This window comes from Salmo trutta, unplaced genomic scaffold (assembly GCF_901001165.1).
Source record: "Salmo trutta unplaced genomic scaffold, fSalTru1.1, whole genome shotgun sequence".
NCBI lineage: Eukaryota > Metazoa > Chordata > Actinopteri > Salmoniformes > Salmonidae > Salmo > Salmo trutta.
The window spans coordinates 38,990-55,450 of record NW_021822768.1 but is presented as its reverse complement, the minus strand read 5'-3'; the positions used below and the strand labels follow the sequence as shown (position 1 = coordinate 55,450).

Genomic DNA, 16,461 nt, shown 5'->3' with positions numbered 1-16,461 from the left:
AATGCTTAACCAATAAAAATGCATTAAATCACAGATTTGGCACATCATCATTGCACAGATGTTAGGCTACACATCATGAAATATACTGAGACAAATTACAGACAGTAGCCTACAAGTAGCAAAATAAAAGTAAATTGATTGAACATCAAATGTATTTTCAATACGACTGTAATAGTCCTACAGCCTAGTTTATATCTATTTTAATACAGTCATCTGGGTTTTCATTCGAAGCATATTTTTATACGTTGCTTGTTTGTATCAATCGCAAAAGAATTGGCAACTTTGTATTTGTTTGTCAATTTTGTTCTGAACTTATCTGCGGTCACGCAGAGACGGATAAACCATGTGATTCTATGTTTAGTGGAGGTCGTCTGTGTATTAAATGACGCGGGAGGGCAAAAAACCATCTAACTACACATTCAGCTGTTCCACGCGTGGTCTGAGGCAGGTGTTAGACTACCAGTGGACTGAGGCAGGTGTTAGACTACCAGTGGACTGAGGCAGGTGTTAGACTACCAGTGGACTGAGGCAGGTGTTAGACTACCAGTGGTCTGAGGCAGGTGTTAGACTACCAGTGGACTGAGGCAGGTGTTAGACTACCAGTGGACTGAGGCAGGTGTTAGACTACCAGTGGTAGTCTAACACCTGCCTCAGTCCACTGGTAGTCTAACACGGTCTGAGGCAGGTGTTAGACTACCAGTGGTCTGAGGCAGGTGTTAGACTACCGGTGGTCTGAGGCAGGTATTAGACTACCAGTGGTCTGAGGCAGGTGTTAGACTACCGGTGGTCTGAGGCAGGTGTTAGACTACCGGTGGTCTGAGGCAGGTGTTAGACTACCAGTGGACTGAGGCAGGTGTTAGACTACCAGTGGTCTGAGGCAGGTGTTAGACTACCAGTGGACTGAGGCAGGTGTTAGACTGAGGCAGGTGTTAGACTACCGGTGGTCTGAGGCAGGTGTTAGACTACCGGTGGTCTGAGGCAGGTGTTAGACTACCAGTGGACTGAGGCAGGTGTTAGACTGAGGCAGGTGTTAGACTACCGGTGGTCTGAGGCAGGTGTTAGACTACCGGTGGTCTGAGGCAGGTGTTAGACTACCAGTGGTCTGAGGCAGGTGTTAGACTACCAGTGGTCTGAGGCAGGTGTTAGACTACCAGTGGTCTGAGGCAGGTGTTAGACTACGACTGTTTTCAAGTGCAACCTTAATAACGATGGGTTTGGGAAACAGCTGGGAGTTTTAACGATGCTCCTACGAAGGTTCTAACCATGAACTTAGCCTTAAGATGCTTTTGGGAAACCGGGCCCAGGATAATAGGACCCCCTCAAAAATATTCAAAATAACTTCTAAAGTTTCATAAATGGTATGTTTGTAAATGTTCAAATCTGTCAGTTTAATATGAATGTTATTATTAGCTGGAGAGCATTGAAACAGTTTGTGGGTATTCTTTCTTCTTAGACCTTATGTCCAACCCTACCTGGTGATGACAGAGTTCCGGGTCGACTATGAACACGTGACAGGAAGTCCTCAGCCCGCCCTCTTCCTCCCGGTTACCATTGCCAGAGTGACCGTCGTCGTCATGGGTAGCCTGCATGGTGACCAGTCCGAAGAAGCGTCGGTCGTCGGGGCAACAGGCGCTGAAGGCTAGCTTCTCGGCAGGGTAGGTAGCAAGGACCTGTCTCCTGTCACTGCACAGCCGCACACAATCGTGCATCACCTGGGAAGAACAACATATAACAAAAATACAATCCCTTCTATTTTAGAAACACACCGTCCTCTATTCCAAGAAGAAGAACACTTTATTGTCCTTCTTTCCCGAGGAAACAGAGATTGTTGGTTTTTGCAACAACGACCCGAGACCCACCCACAGGTTAGAGCACAGGGTCAAAGTACAATTTAGTGACATGACATCTAAACATCTCAATGAACCAACCATATGACATCTAAACATCTCAATGAACCAACCCAAACCAACCAACCAACCATTCAATCAATAAACCAACCCACCAATCAATGAACCAACCCAAACCAACCATTCAATCAATTAACCAACCCACCAATCAACTATCCAACCAACCATTCAATCAATAAACCAACCAACCAATCAACTAACCAATCAACCAACCATTCAATCAACCAACCAATCAACCAACCATTCAAACACAAACCAACCCACCAATCAACTAACCAATCAACTAACCATTCAATCAACGAACCAACCCAAACCAACCAACCAACCAACCATTCAATCAACTAACCAACCAACCCACCAATCAACTAACCAACCAACCAATCAATCAACTAACCAACCAACCATTCAATAAACCAACCCACCAATCAACTAAGCAATCAACCAACCATTCAATCAACCAACCATTCAATCAACCAACCAAACCAAACCAACCAATCAACCAACCATTCAATCAATTAACCAACCAACCATTCAATCAATAAACCAACCAACCAACCCACCAATCAACCAACCAATCAATCAATCAACTAACAAACCAACCATTCAATAAACCAACCAACCCACCAATCAACTAACCCACCAACCAACCATTCAATCAATCCAAAGCGACCCGTACCTTCATGAGGACCAGGGAGTGTATCTTCTGTTCAGCCCTGAGTCGTCTCATGCTTCCTCTGATGGCCTGCAGACTGTCACTCTCCAGACTAGCTCCTGTAGAGGCCAGCTCTATGGAGCCCAGGTACCCTACCATCATACCCACGTTCAGGATACCCTCACTGGGCTCCAGGCAGAAGTCCTCCCCTTCCACCTCCACCTGGAAGGTGGAGAGACAAAATATATTGTAAAAACATTACTACAACATTCACTGATGTAAAACCTAGCTGATAATGTAGCTGCGTAGGTATCATACCTAGCTGATAATGTAGTTGTGTGGGTATCAAACCTAGCTGATAATGTAGTTGTGTGGGTATCAAACCTAGCTGATAATGTAGTTGTGTGGGTATCAAACCTAGCTGATAATGTAGTTTTGTGGTTATCAAACCTAGCTGATAATGTAGCTGTGTGGGTATCAAACCTAGCTGATAATGTAGTTGTGCGGGTATCAAACCTAGCTGATAATGTAGCTGTGTGGGTATCATACCTAGCTGATAATGTAGTTGTGTGGGTATCATAACTAGCTGATAATGTAGCTGTGTGGGTATCAAACCTAGCTGATAATGTAGCTGTTTGGGTATCAAACCTAGCTGATAATGTAGTTGTGTGGGTATCAAACCTAGCTGATAGTGTAGCTGTGTGGGTATTAAACCTAGCTGATAATTTAGTTGTGTGGGTATCATACCTAGCTGATAATGTAGTTGTGTGGGTATCAAACCTAGCTGATAATGTAGTTGTGTGGGTATCAAACCTAGCTGATAATGTAGCTGTGTGGGTATCAAACCTAGCTGATAATGTAGTTGTGCGGGTATCAAACCTAGCTGATAATGTAGCTGTGTGGGTATCATACCTAGCTGATAATGTAGCTGTGTGGGTATCAAACCTAGCTGATAATGTAGCTGTGTGGGTATCAAACCTAGCTGATAATGTAGCTGTGTGGGTATCAAACCTAGCTGATAATGTAGCTGTGTGGGTATCAAACCTAGCTGATAGTGTAGTTGTGTGGTTATCAAACCTAGCTGATAATGTAGCTGTGTGGGTATCAAACCTAGCTGATAATGTAGCTGTGTGGGTATCATACCTAGCTGATAATGTAGTTGTGTGGGTATCAAACCTAGCTGATAATGTAGCTGTGTGGGTATCATACCTAGCTGATAATGTAGTTGTGTGGGTATCAAACCTAGCTGATAATGTAGTTGTGTGGGTATCATACCTAGCTGATAATGTAGCTGTGTGGGTATCAAACCTAGCTGATAGTGTAGCTGTGTGGTTATCAAACCTAGCTGATAATGTAGCTGTGTGGGTATCAAACCTAGCTGATAATGTAGCTGTGTGGGTATCATACCTAGCTGATAATGTAGCTGTGTGGGTATCAAACCTAGCTGATAATGTAGCTGTGTGGGTATTAAACCTAGCTGATAATTTAGTTGTGTAGGGCTCTGGTCAACAGTAATGCACTATACAGGGAACGTAGTGCCTTTTGGGACAAATCCCACCCACACAACCACCAACCCACCCACCCACCCACCTGGCATGTTAGTACTCACCTGGAGCTCTGCCTCCTGCAGATGGAACCCGTCCAGGAACACTGAGTCGTCGGACATTAGAACCCTGTCCATCTCCTCCTCAGAGAGCAGGTTGGGGTTGCTGTGGGACCGGCCCCGGCCCTTATGGTACGGGGGGAACTCTGGCTCTGACAGGGGCCTCGCAGGCTTGGTCGACGCAGACGAGGAAGAGGAGGCACGGAGAGGAGGAGGAGGAGCGATGACCCTGTCTTTAGGATTAGGTTTAGGGTCAAGGTAAGGTTTAGGGTTAGTTTATTTGAGCATGGTGGTACATTATGCAGAAACACACATAAAGGGCCAGTTTACCAGACACAGATTAAGCCTAGTTAGTCCTGGACTAAAAAGCATTTTCAATTGAGAATCTCCATTAAACTGTGTCCGGGAAACCAGCCCAAAATGTGATGTGATACAGTATATTAAAAAACCATGCTATATTAAAACAGGTCGATTGCTACCTTTCTCTGAGCTGCTGGAGGAGTGTGAAGAGTTGTCAAAGATCATGTTAAATATTCCTCCAGACTGCATCTCCGCCACCACCCTCTCTGCCCTGTTAATACCCAGGGTCTTAGAGTCCAGCTTGGGCTTGAACCAACCACCACCCCCTCCTCCACCTCCACCACCACCACCACCGCTGGCACTGTTACCACGAGAACCGGGCTTCACGTTTTTGTTGTTTCCACCTCCGCTGCTGTTATGGAAACCACACAACTCCTCGTCGCTGGAGCACGAGTCCGCTGCGGCTGCCGCTCCTCCGGCTGGACTTCCTGAATTGTTTCCGTGGCGACGGTTGCGGTTGGTACCACCGTGTCCGTGACGACGGCCTCCCCGGTCTCCCTCGGCGACGACCAGATGCAGAACCCCTGTGCATCGGCCAATCAGCTTGACGACGTCCTCGTGCGAAGCCATGGAGACGTTTATGTCGTTCACGGACAGGATGTGGTCACCGGAGCGGAGACCCACGTAGTCCGCCGGACTTCCTTTTAGAATGCAGTTGAGGACACAGGGGCCCTGGCCAGAGAGGGTGAACCCATACCCTGCCCTCCCCCGGGCCACCTCCACCCCCCGGATACGCCCACCCTGGTGGGGGTGAGGAGGCGAGGGTAAGGTTGTGAGACCCCCATGACGTCTCTTGGACGAGGTGTCCGTCTGTCTGAACATTGTTTTGACTCTTGTTCTGTTATTCAATGTTATTTATCCAACCCTTATGTTACCAGGTAAGTTGACTGACGTTATTTATCCAACCCTTATGTTACCAGGTAAGTTGACTGATGTTATTTATCTAACCCTTATGTTACCAGGTAAGTTGACTGATGTTATTTATCCAACCCTTATGTTACCAGGTAAGTTGACTGATGTTATTTATCTAACCCTTATGTTACCAGGTAAGTTGACTGATGTTATTTATCCAACCCTTATGTTACCAGGTAAGTTGACTGATGTTATTTATCCAACCCTTATGTTACCAGGTAAGTTGACTGAGATCATATTGTAATTTGGGCCTAGAACAACAACCAGGAAAGAGGAGAGAGGTTGAAAAGCCTGATGTGACTTTTGTAGTCTCAATTCCATTCAATGAGCTTTACTGGCATGGTAAGTCAATGAGATTTATTGTGAAAGAGAACTGTTTGTTTCTTTTGATGAGGCTTAATCGCTCTCCTCTCCTCCCTTCTTTTTCCCTTCTTCTCTATCCTCTCTCTCTCTCGTTCCACTGTCAAGGGCTGTCTGTCTCCCTCTAAGGCTTTTCCTCCCTCTCTCGTTCTAGTACTGAGGGATTTGTCAGGACGGTGAGAGCATGACGTCAGCCCCTCCACTCCAACGCCAGCCCTGCCATGCTGGTGCCACTCTCTGAGGATGATGTGACTTGTCACAGGTCAGGCAGTGGTCACCTACGGAGAGACAGGAGGGACAAACAGCACCAAGGGCTCATTGTGAGTGATGGTAGCCAATACAACACACAGAGGACAGGAGACAAAATAACAACAATCAAGTCACATGCCTGAAAGGAACACATCTGAGTCAGCACAGTACCATTGGGGTTGGTAGCAGTGTTTCCCAAACCTCTCCTTGAGTACCCCCAGCTGTTCCACATTCATTGGATGTGTTCCAGTTTATTTTTACCGATGAAGGTCTTGGTGCTTAGTTGACCAGTAGAATAGCACTGGAATACATCAAATAAGTTGAACGGTTGGGGGTACTCAACGAGACATTTGGGAAGCACTTCCCTGTGGCTCAGTTGGTAGAGCATGGTGTTTGCAACGCCAGCATGGTGTGTGCAACGCCAGGGTTGTGGGTTCGATTCCCACGGGGGCCAGTACAAAAAAAATTAAAAATGTATGAAATGTATGCATTCACTGTAAGTCGCTCTGGATAAGAGCGTCTGCTAAATGACTAAAATGTAAAATGTTATAGCCATGCAGGAAAGAAGAGAAGGTCCCCAAGTGTACACTTCTTCAAAAAGTCATATAAAGGAAATAACTATGAGATAAATAAACACCAAAGTAATTTTAAACGCCATGGAAGGAATACTGCGTTGTACAACACCCCTTGGTGAACGGAAGCACCTCAACCACCGACATAAAACCACACCGGCCCGTGGGGTGGGGTTAGAAGACGCTTGTCCAATGGGAAGGATGATTTCAAAACCGAGGGCGGTTACTCACGACTCACCTTTCCACAGGTGTTGAAGACAGGAGGTCATACAGTTGCGTGGCAACAAGAGAGCCTCCTCTCCTCACCCTCTATGTTTACTAACTGCTGATAAACCTACAACTGAGCTAAACTTAGTCAAAGAGAGAACTAGCTAGCAGCTTGTTTGCATGAGAGGACGAGAACAGAGAGCTAACTTAGTTTTAACGTTAGCTGGCTACAGTAGCTAGCTAGGTAGCTATAGCAAGCGTATCTAACAAACTAAGATGATAACGAAAAATTACAAGTTGTTAATTGTATTACTAGCACTGCACTTTCGTCATTTAGGCTTCAGTCTTTGTGTTTATAATGAACATAAAGATAGTTTACAAACTTTGTAATTATTGTCCGTAAATTGCTGGTCAAAAATCCATACACCTAGAAAGTGCATCCACCCGTGCTTAACTACTGACCCGCCTCCGTTTTCCAGAATCTTGTAATGTCAACGAGTAACCATGGCAACGATAGTGTACACAAAACTTTACTGTCCTGTCATTGGTTTACATGACTGTCAATCATAGTCAGAACTGTTCGCCGAAGTACAAAAAAAAAAAAACTAGCTAGAATGATTAAAGTTTGATTGAGAATCGGCTAGCAACAAAAGTATAGTATGCTACAGGTGGCCGAATTCAAATCCAATGTTAATAACATGAAAATGACATTCACCCAAAAGGTTATATCTTTCACACACAATTATAGTTAAAGACTACACAAGACCGTGGCATTCTCCGGAATGTGTTTGCAGACGATACAGAGGAAAGAAAGCTATACATTGTTTTCCAAGGCGATTAGAACAGCTGGCTAAAGTGTAACGGTATCGCTGCCGTTGTCATGGTTAGCTACCGGTTCAGCCTAGTTTATTCGCTAGCCAGATGGCTAATTCTGCTAATCTATGTTGCTTACTGTTTACATCTAGTAATATATCATGCGTATAGCTAATTAACTAACTAAATATAATAGCTATAACGTTAACTTAAACGTTTTGTTTTTCTCTGTTCAATATCCTCAATCCACCACCTGGCCAATGCATTTGTTAGCCATAAATGGAAAAACTTCAATCCATATAGAGAAGTTTACCGTGGCTATGTAACTAGCTAGCTATCCAGTTTTAAAAAAAAGTGTTTAAAATTGCTTACAGTTCATAAATGCGGACCCAAGTATGTTCAGTCTGATCCCATGGTTAGGTTAGCAGTAAGCACTGTAAACAAAGGAAAGACCACTCACTACCAGCTGCTGAAGAAAGACTTAAAAAGGAGGTGTGTGTGTGTTTGGGGAGGACGGGAGGACGGGAGGAGGGTACTGGTCTGGAGAATTGGGAGCAACTGGTAGTTACAGATGATGAGAGAATATAACAGGACAGTAATACTAATGGAGATAATATAACAGGACAGTAATACTGATGGAGATAATATAACCTGACAGTAATACTGATGGAGATAATATAACAGGACAGTAATACTAATGGAGATAATATAACCTGACAGTAATACTAATGGAGATAATATAACCTGACAGTAATACTAATGGAGATAATATAACCTGACAGTAATACTGATGATGGAGATAATATAACCTGACAGTAATACTGATGGAGATAATATAACAGGACAGTAATACTGATGATGGAGATAATATAACCTGACAGTAATACTGATGGAGATAATATAACCTGACAGTAATACTGATGGAGATAATATAACCTGACAGTAATACTGATGGAGATAATATAACCTGACAGTAATACTGATGGAGATAATATAACCTGACAGTAATACTGATGGAGATAATATAACCTGACAGTAATACTGATGATGGAGATAATATAACCTGACAGTAGTACTGATGGAGATAATATAACCTGGCAGTAATACTGATGATGGAGATAATATAACCTGACAGTAATACTGATGGAGATAAAATATCTTGACAGTAATACTGATGATGGAGATAATATAACCTGACAGTAATACTAATGGAGATAATATAACCTGACAGTAATACTGATGGAGATAATATAACCTGACAGTAATACTGATGGAGATAATATAACCTGACAGTAATACTGATGATGGAGATAATATAACCTGACAGTAATACTAATGGAGATAATATAACCTGACAGTAATACTAATGGAGATAATATAACCTGACAGTAATACTGATGGAGATAATATAACCTGACAGTAATACTGATGGAGATAATATAACCTGACAGTAATACTGATGATGGAGATAATATAACCTGACAGTAATACTGATGGAGATAATATAACCTGACAGTAATACTGATGATGGAGATAATATAACCTGACAGTAATACTGATGGAGATAATATAACCTGGCAGTAATACTGATGGAGATAATATAACCTGGCAGTAATACTGATGATGGAGATAATATAACCTGACAGTAATACTGATGATGGAGATAATATAACCTGACAGTAATACTGATGATGGAGATAATATAACCTGACAGTAATACTGATGATGGAGATAATATAACCTGACAGTAATACTGATGGAGATAATATAACCTGACAGTAATACTGAATATAACCTGACAGTAATACTGATGAGATAATATAACCTGACAGTAATACTGATGGAGATAATATAACCTGACAGTAATACTGATGATGGAGATAATATAACCTGACAGTAATACTGATGGAGATAATATAACCTGACAGTAATACTGATGGAGATAATATAACCTGACAGTAATACTGATGATGGAGATAATATAACCTGACAGTAATACTGATGGAGATAATATAACCTGACAGTAATACTGATGGAGATAATATAACCTGACAGTAATACTGATGATGGAGATAATATAACCTGACAGTAATACTGATGGAGATAATATAACCTGACAGTAATACTGATGATGGAGATAATATAACCTGACAGTAATACTGATGGAGATAATATAACCTGACAGTAATACTGATGGAGATAATATAACCTGACAGTAATACTGATGGAGATAATATAACCTGACAGTAATACTGATGGAGAGAATATAACAGGACAGTAATACTGATGATGGAGATAATATAACAGGACAGTAATACTGATGATGGAGATAATATAACCTGACAGTAATACTGATGGAGATAATATAACAGGACAGTAATACTGATGATGGAGATAATATAACAGGACAGTAATACTGATGATGGAGATAATATAACCTGACAGTAATACTGATGGAGATAATATAACCTGACAGTAATACTAATGGAGATAATATAACCTGACAGTAATACTGATGATGGAGATAATATAACCTGACAGTAATACTGATGGAGATAATATAACCTGACAGTAATACTTGATATGACAACTGGTGGTTACTGATGATGGAGCTGATAAAACAGTAACACAGATGTCACACCTTGTGTTTTAATTTATATATTGTGTTTAATAACTTAAAATATTGGTCAACTACCACCTTTTTCTGAGGTAAAAACATCCCCATAAATGTCCATTCATCATCATGCATTGCATCTTATAAATCCATAGACAGTCCTTGTCGATCTCCCATAAATAGCTGCCTGATAGCCACTCTGGGAATAGCCTACTGTACCACAGCCGCTTCCAGCCGGTCCCAAACACACAGACAGTCAATCAGCACAGAGGTCATGGGAAGTATCTTGTCTGAGGATTTGAATTACGTCCGCCCAGCTGAAAGAACAGTATGGTGAAGTTCCATATGGACATTGTGTATGTCTAACCAACTCCTCAGAGAGAGGTAGAGAGAGGGGGAGAGAGAGAGAGAGGTAGAGAGAGGGGGAGGGAGGGAAGAGAAAGAGAGACGGGGAGAGAGGAGAGAGAAACATGCTCTAGTCTATCTGTAACATCCTCTCTAGTCTATCTGTAACATCCTCTATCTGTAACATCCTCTCTAGTCTATCTGCAACATCCTCTCTAGTCTATCTGTAACGTCCTCTATCTGTAACATCCTCTCTAGTCTATCTGTAACATCCTCTCTAGTCTATCTGTAACGTCCTCTATCTGTAACATCCTCTCTAGTCTATCTGTAACATCCTCTCTAGTCTATCTGTAACATCCTCTATCTAGTCTATCTGTAACATCCTCTCTAGTCTATCTGTAACATCCTCCCTAGTCTATCTGTAACATCCTCTCTAGTCTATCTGTAACATCCTCTATCTGTAACATCCTCTCTAGTCTATCTGTAACATCCTCTATCTGTAACATCCTCTCTAGTCTATCTGTGACATCCTCTCTAGTCTATCTGTGTAGCATCCTCTCTAGTCTATCTGTAACATCCTCTATCTGTAACATCCTCTCTAGTCTATCTGTAACATCCTCTCTAGTCTATCTGTAACATCCTCTATCTGTAACATCCTCTCTAGTCTATCTGTAACATCCTCTCTAGTCTATCTGTAACATCCTCTCTAGTCTATCTGTATAACATCCTCTCTAGTCTATCTGTAACATCCTCCCTAGTCTATCTGTAACACCCTCTCTAGTCTATCTGTATAACATCCTCTCTAGTCTATCTGTAACATCCTCTCTAGTCTATCTGTAACATCCTCCCTAGTCTATCTGTAACATCCTCTCTAGTCTATCTGTATAACATACTCTCTAGTCTATCTGTATAACATACTCTCTAGTCTATCTGTAATATCCTCTCTAGTCTATCTGTATAACATCCTCTCTAGTCTATCTGTAACATCCTCTCTAGTCTATCTGTAACATCCCCTCTCTAGTCTATCTGTAACATCCTCCCTAGTCTATCTGTAACATCCCCTCTCTAGTCTATCTGTAACATCCTCTCTAGTCTATCTGTAACATCCTCTCTAGTCTATCTGTAACATCCTCTCTAGTCTATCTGTAACATCCTCCCTAGTCTATCTGTAACATCCTCTCTAGTCTATCTGTAACATCCTCTCTAGTCTATCTGTAACATCCTCTCTAGTCTGTCTGTAACATCCTCTCTAGTCTGTCTGTAACATCCTCTCTAGTCTATCTGTAGCATCCTCTCTAGTCTGTCTGTGTAACATCCTCTCTAGTCTATCTGTAACATCCTCTCTAGTCTATCTGTAACATCCCCTCTCTAGTCTATCTGTAACATCCTCTCTAGTCTATCTGTTTAGTTTAGTTTATTAATTCGACCATTTAAAAAAAAACAAGCACACATAAAAGTTAAAAGCCATACATGCACATGAATAAAATCATGGAGGATAACACACAATAAAGTCTGGGACTTATTTCCATTGTGGTCCTCTTGAGACAACATGGCCAGACAAGATGGAACACAGTATGACATTGAAATAATAAAACAAAAACAAAAACATTCCAGTTACATCATAGGGGTTATTCATATGGGCACAGAGGACATCAAACATATTTTTACTTTATTTTTAAAGCTGTCCAGAGAGGACGTTGTTTTTATGGGCAGAGGCAACTCATTCCACTCTGAGGCTCCAGTATACAAGAAAGTACCTTTCCCAGCATTACTCCTGAACCTGTATAAGCACACATCAGCAACACCTGATCTGGTGCTGTGATTGTGTGCATCCCAAACACGAGGAAAGTAATCACTTAGATATCTGGGCGCAGGACCATAAATACTCCTGTAAACCAAACCCTGTCTAATCTGAGACACCCTAGCATCAACAGGCAGCCAGTTTAGTTCCTGAAAGCAGCTCCTGCCTATGTGAGTACGTGGACTCACCTTCAGTACTACCCTGATCAGCTTATTCTGGCCTATCTGGAGCTTCCCCTTCATAAGTTTAGATAAGCCCCCAAACCAGGAAGTACTAGCATAGTCAAAATGGCATTGAATGAGGGCAGTAGCTAGCACTTTCATGGAGTCCTTATCAAGCAGCTTGGACTTTCTAGCCAAAAACTTAGTCCTGGCATTAACCTTCCCTAGCACATTATTGGCCGTGCTCACATCTCCCAAGCTTCCATCAAGGATACATCCCAAGTAGCTAACAGAGGTTTTAGTAGTCAGCACCTCACCCCCTATCTCCACTCTGATTTCAGACGACATACATAATTTAGGTCTGGATCCAAAAATAATTGCTTCAGTTTTCCCAAAGTGCAGAGATAGCTTATTATCTCCAAGCCATTTGCTAATGTTAGTAAGCTCTGTGCTAAGTATGCTCTCCAACATAGTTTTACTTTTGTGAGACACCAGAAGTATAGAGTCATCCGCATAAAGAAAAACACGGCAAGAACAAGCATCTTTCATATCATTAATATACAATAAAAACAGCAGAGGCCCAAGCACGCTCCCCTGCGGAACGCCACAACTCATTGGTTTTGCCTGAGACAGTGAACCATTAACCTCTACTACTTACTCCCTTCCTGATAAATAGGACTTTACCCAGCTTAGAGGGATACTGCTTAACCCCAGTGCCTCCAGTTTGGAAATTAGGAGACAGTGTATTAACTGTAACATCCTCTCTAGTCTATCTATAACATTCTCTCTAGTCTATCTGTAACATCCTCTCTAGTCTATCTGTAATATCCTCTCTAGTCTATCTGTAACATCCTCTCTATTCTATCTGTAGCATCCTCTCTAGTCTATCTGTGTAGCATCCTTGAGAATGTTATTACATTGATCAAATAAAAATCTGATGATACAGTCAGTCACAACAAGCATACAAATAGAATGCATAGTATGGAATAGACTACATAGCCCCTAATGTGCTGTCTATGTCCAGTATGTTAGTATGTCCAGAATGGGGATTTCCTCCCTTCTGTGGTGGGCAGTAGGAGCAGCAGCCAGATGGACCTGGGGTCTGGGTCTGGACCTGGGGTCTGGGATCTGGACCTGGGGTCTGGGTCTGGACATGGGGTCTGGACCTGGGGTCTGGACCTGGGGTCTGGACCTGGGATATGGACCTGGGATCTGGACCTGGGATCTGGACATGGGATCTGGACCTGGGATCTGGGTCTGGACCTGGGATCTGGACCTGGGATCTGGACCTGGGATCTGGAGTCTAGGTCTAGGGTGAGAGAGGGTCAAGTACAGTGATTCTGTTCTTCACCACAACAGATCAATACTTCGTCCCTCTAAAACAATACAACATGGGGGGCGGGTGCACAGATGATAGATCTATAGACTAGCTTCTATTCCTGGTAAACCGGTTGAAAACACAACACTATATACTACATAACCAATATTTTAAATGTTTGTGCAGTTTCCACCCTGCAGTTCATATTTCACATGTAAGACAGTGTATTTGTTCTTATACTGAACAAAACTATAAACGCAACATGTTAACAATTTCAAAGATTTGACTGAGTTACCGTTTATCAGTCATTTTAAATAAATTCATTAGGCCCTAATCTATGGATTTCACATGACTGTGCAGGTGTGCAGCCAATCACCTGGCAGCCAAGCCCACCCACTGCAGGGATGCAAACTAGTCACCTTTCAGCTAAATTCACCGTTTTAAATCCAAAATAGGTGGCCTACGTGAATCGTGTAGATCCGATGAGAAAAGTTTGTGTGTGGGGGGGGCAGCAAAATACTGTCTGTATCCAAGGCTCAGCCAATCGTTCCCATAACAACACAACGCAGCACAATACTGTCTGTATCCAAGGCTCAGCCAATCGTTCCCATAACAACACAACGCAGCACAATACTGTCTGTATCCAAGACTCAGCCAATCGTTCCCATAACAACAGAACAGCAGCACAATACTGTCTGTATCCAAGGCTCAGCCAATCGTTCCCATAACAACAGAACGCAGCACAATACTGTTTGTATCCAAGGCTCAGCCAATCGTTCCCATAACAACAGAACGCAGCATAATACTGTCTGTATCCAAGGCTCAGCCACTCGTTCCCATAACAACAGAACTCAGCACAAGACTGTCTGTATCCAAGGCTCATCCAATCGTTCCCATAACAACAGAACAGCAGCACAATACTGTCTGTATCCAAGGCTCATCCTATCGTTCCCATAACAACAGAACGCAGCACAATACTGTCTGTATCCAAGGCTCAGCCAATCGTTCCCATAACAACAGAACGCAGCACAATACTGTCTGTATCCAAGGCTCAGCCAATCGTTCCCATAACAACAGAACGCAGCATAATACTGTCTGTATCCAAGGCTCAGCCAATCGTTCCCATAACAACAGAACTCAGCACAATACTGTCTGTATCCAAGGCTCATCCAATCGTTCCCATAACAACAGAACAGCAGCACAATACTGTCTGTATCCAAGGCTCATCCAATCGTTCCCATAACAACAGAACGCAGCACAATACTGTCTGTATCCAAGGCTCAGCCAATCGTTCCCATAACAACAGAACGCAGCACGAGACTGAAGAGAGAAGAGACAACTAATGTGCTAGCTACAGCATCAGCGCGCGCTCCGGAAAGAGCGGGAGAATGGAAAGGCAGTTGGGCCGTTAATTTACAGCAGCGCGTCGCCCTGAAAGTTAACGGAGAGGTAGGTGCGATGCCTGACCACGGAGACCGGGGTGAGGAGAGTACCTATAACCGAAAAACAACTGGCATTTACCACGGAGACCGGGGTGAGGAGAGTACTGCTGTAACCGAAAAACTACTGGCATTTACCACGGAGACCGGGGTGAGGAGAGTACTGCTGTAACCGAAAAACTACTGGCATTTACCACGGAGACCGGGGTGAGGAGAGTACTGCTGTAACCGAAAAACTACTGGCATTTACCACGGAGACCGGGGTGAGGAGAGTACTGCTGTAACCGAAAAACTACTGGCATTTGGAAAGTTTGAGGTGAGGTAGAAAGTGTGAAGGAACAAGTATTGTTAGCATTGTTATTAAGTATATTGCTATAGTAGCTGGATCGAATTTCTCTGTTAGCTAGCCAGAGAAATGTTTAGCAACATTAGCCAACTTAACTGATCAAATAATTGAGTTTATTGTTTGAAAATTAGCTGGCTAACAAAGTCAGATAGCTAGCTAGCTAACGTTACAACATCAGATGAGCTAACGTTAGTAACCTAACCAATAGTACTGGTACAACTCCTTCCAGTTCCTCAAGTTATAACGCTTAGTTGCTTATTGGACCCTGACAATCTGTGTGAAATGTTAACTCGTTAACAAACTAACTACTATCTGTGAACTCGTGTTTTCCCTCTACAGTATGTGGGTAATTTTCAGAATAAGATAATTAGGTGAAAATGAGGCGTTTCTTGTTAAACAAGTGGATTCAGGGATCAAGTGTAGCTGGAGCTGGTCCTGGTTTAAACTGGATGCCAGTATAGAGGTGAAAGGAACACCACACACTTTACCTCTTTCTCACTTCTTCAATACAGTGGATAAAAATGGGTATGCCAGGTGTACTCTCTGCCTGAAAGAGATCAATTATGCCAACAAAAGCCCAAGCATGCCAATTGCAAACTCCCTCAAAACTTGAGACAGCTGTGGTGTTGTGACAAAACTGCCCATTTTAAAGTGGCCTTTTATTGTCCCTAGCACAAGGTGCACCTGTGTAATGATCATGCTGTTTAATCAGCATCTTGATATGCCACACCTGTCAGGTGGCTGTATTATCTTGGCAAAGGAGAAATGCTCCCCAACAGGGATATAAAAACAAATTTGTGCA

The 16,461-nt window shown here is 42.7% G+C and overlaps 1 protein-coding gene across 1 annotated transcript in view; it reads right to left on the bottom strand.

Annotated features, from left to right (window-relative positions):
- LOC115184254 (regulator of G-protein signaling 12) overlaps nt 1-7,882 on the bottom strand; it is an 8,822-nt gene extending 940 nt beyond the window's left edge. The window contains exons 1-5 of the mRNA XM_029745290.1: nt 7,206-7,882; nt 4,642-6,072; nt 4,169-4,395; nt 2,584-2,781; nt 1,473-1,712 (exon numbers count right to left, since the gene is read on the bottom strand). Of these exons, the coding sequence (XP_029601150.1) occupies nt 1,473-1,712; nt 2,584-2,781; nt 4,169-4,395; nt 4,642-5,344 (1,368 nt within the window). The 5' untranslated portion in view covers nt 5,345-6,072; nt 7,206-7,882. The remainder of the gene's footprint in view (nt 1-1,472; nt 1,713-2,583; nt 2,782-4,168; nt 4,396-4,641; nt 6,073-7,205) is intronic.
- Nucleotides 7,883-16,461: the final 8,579 nt, after the last annotated feature.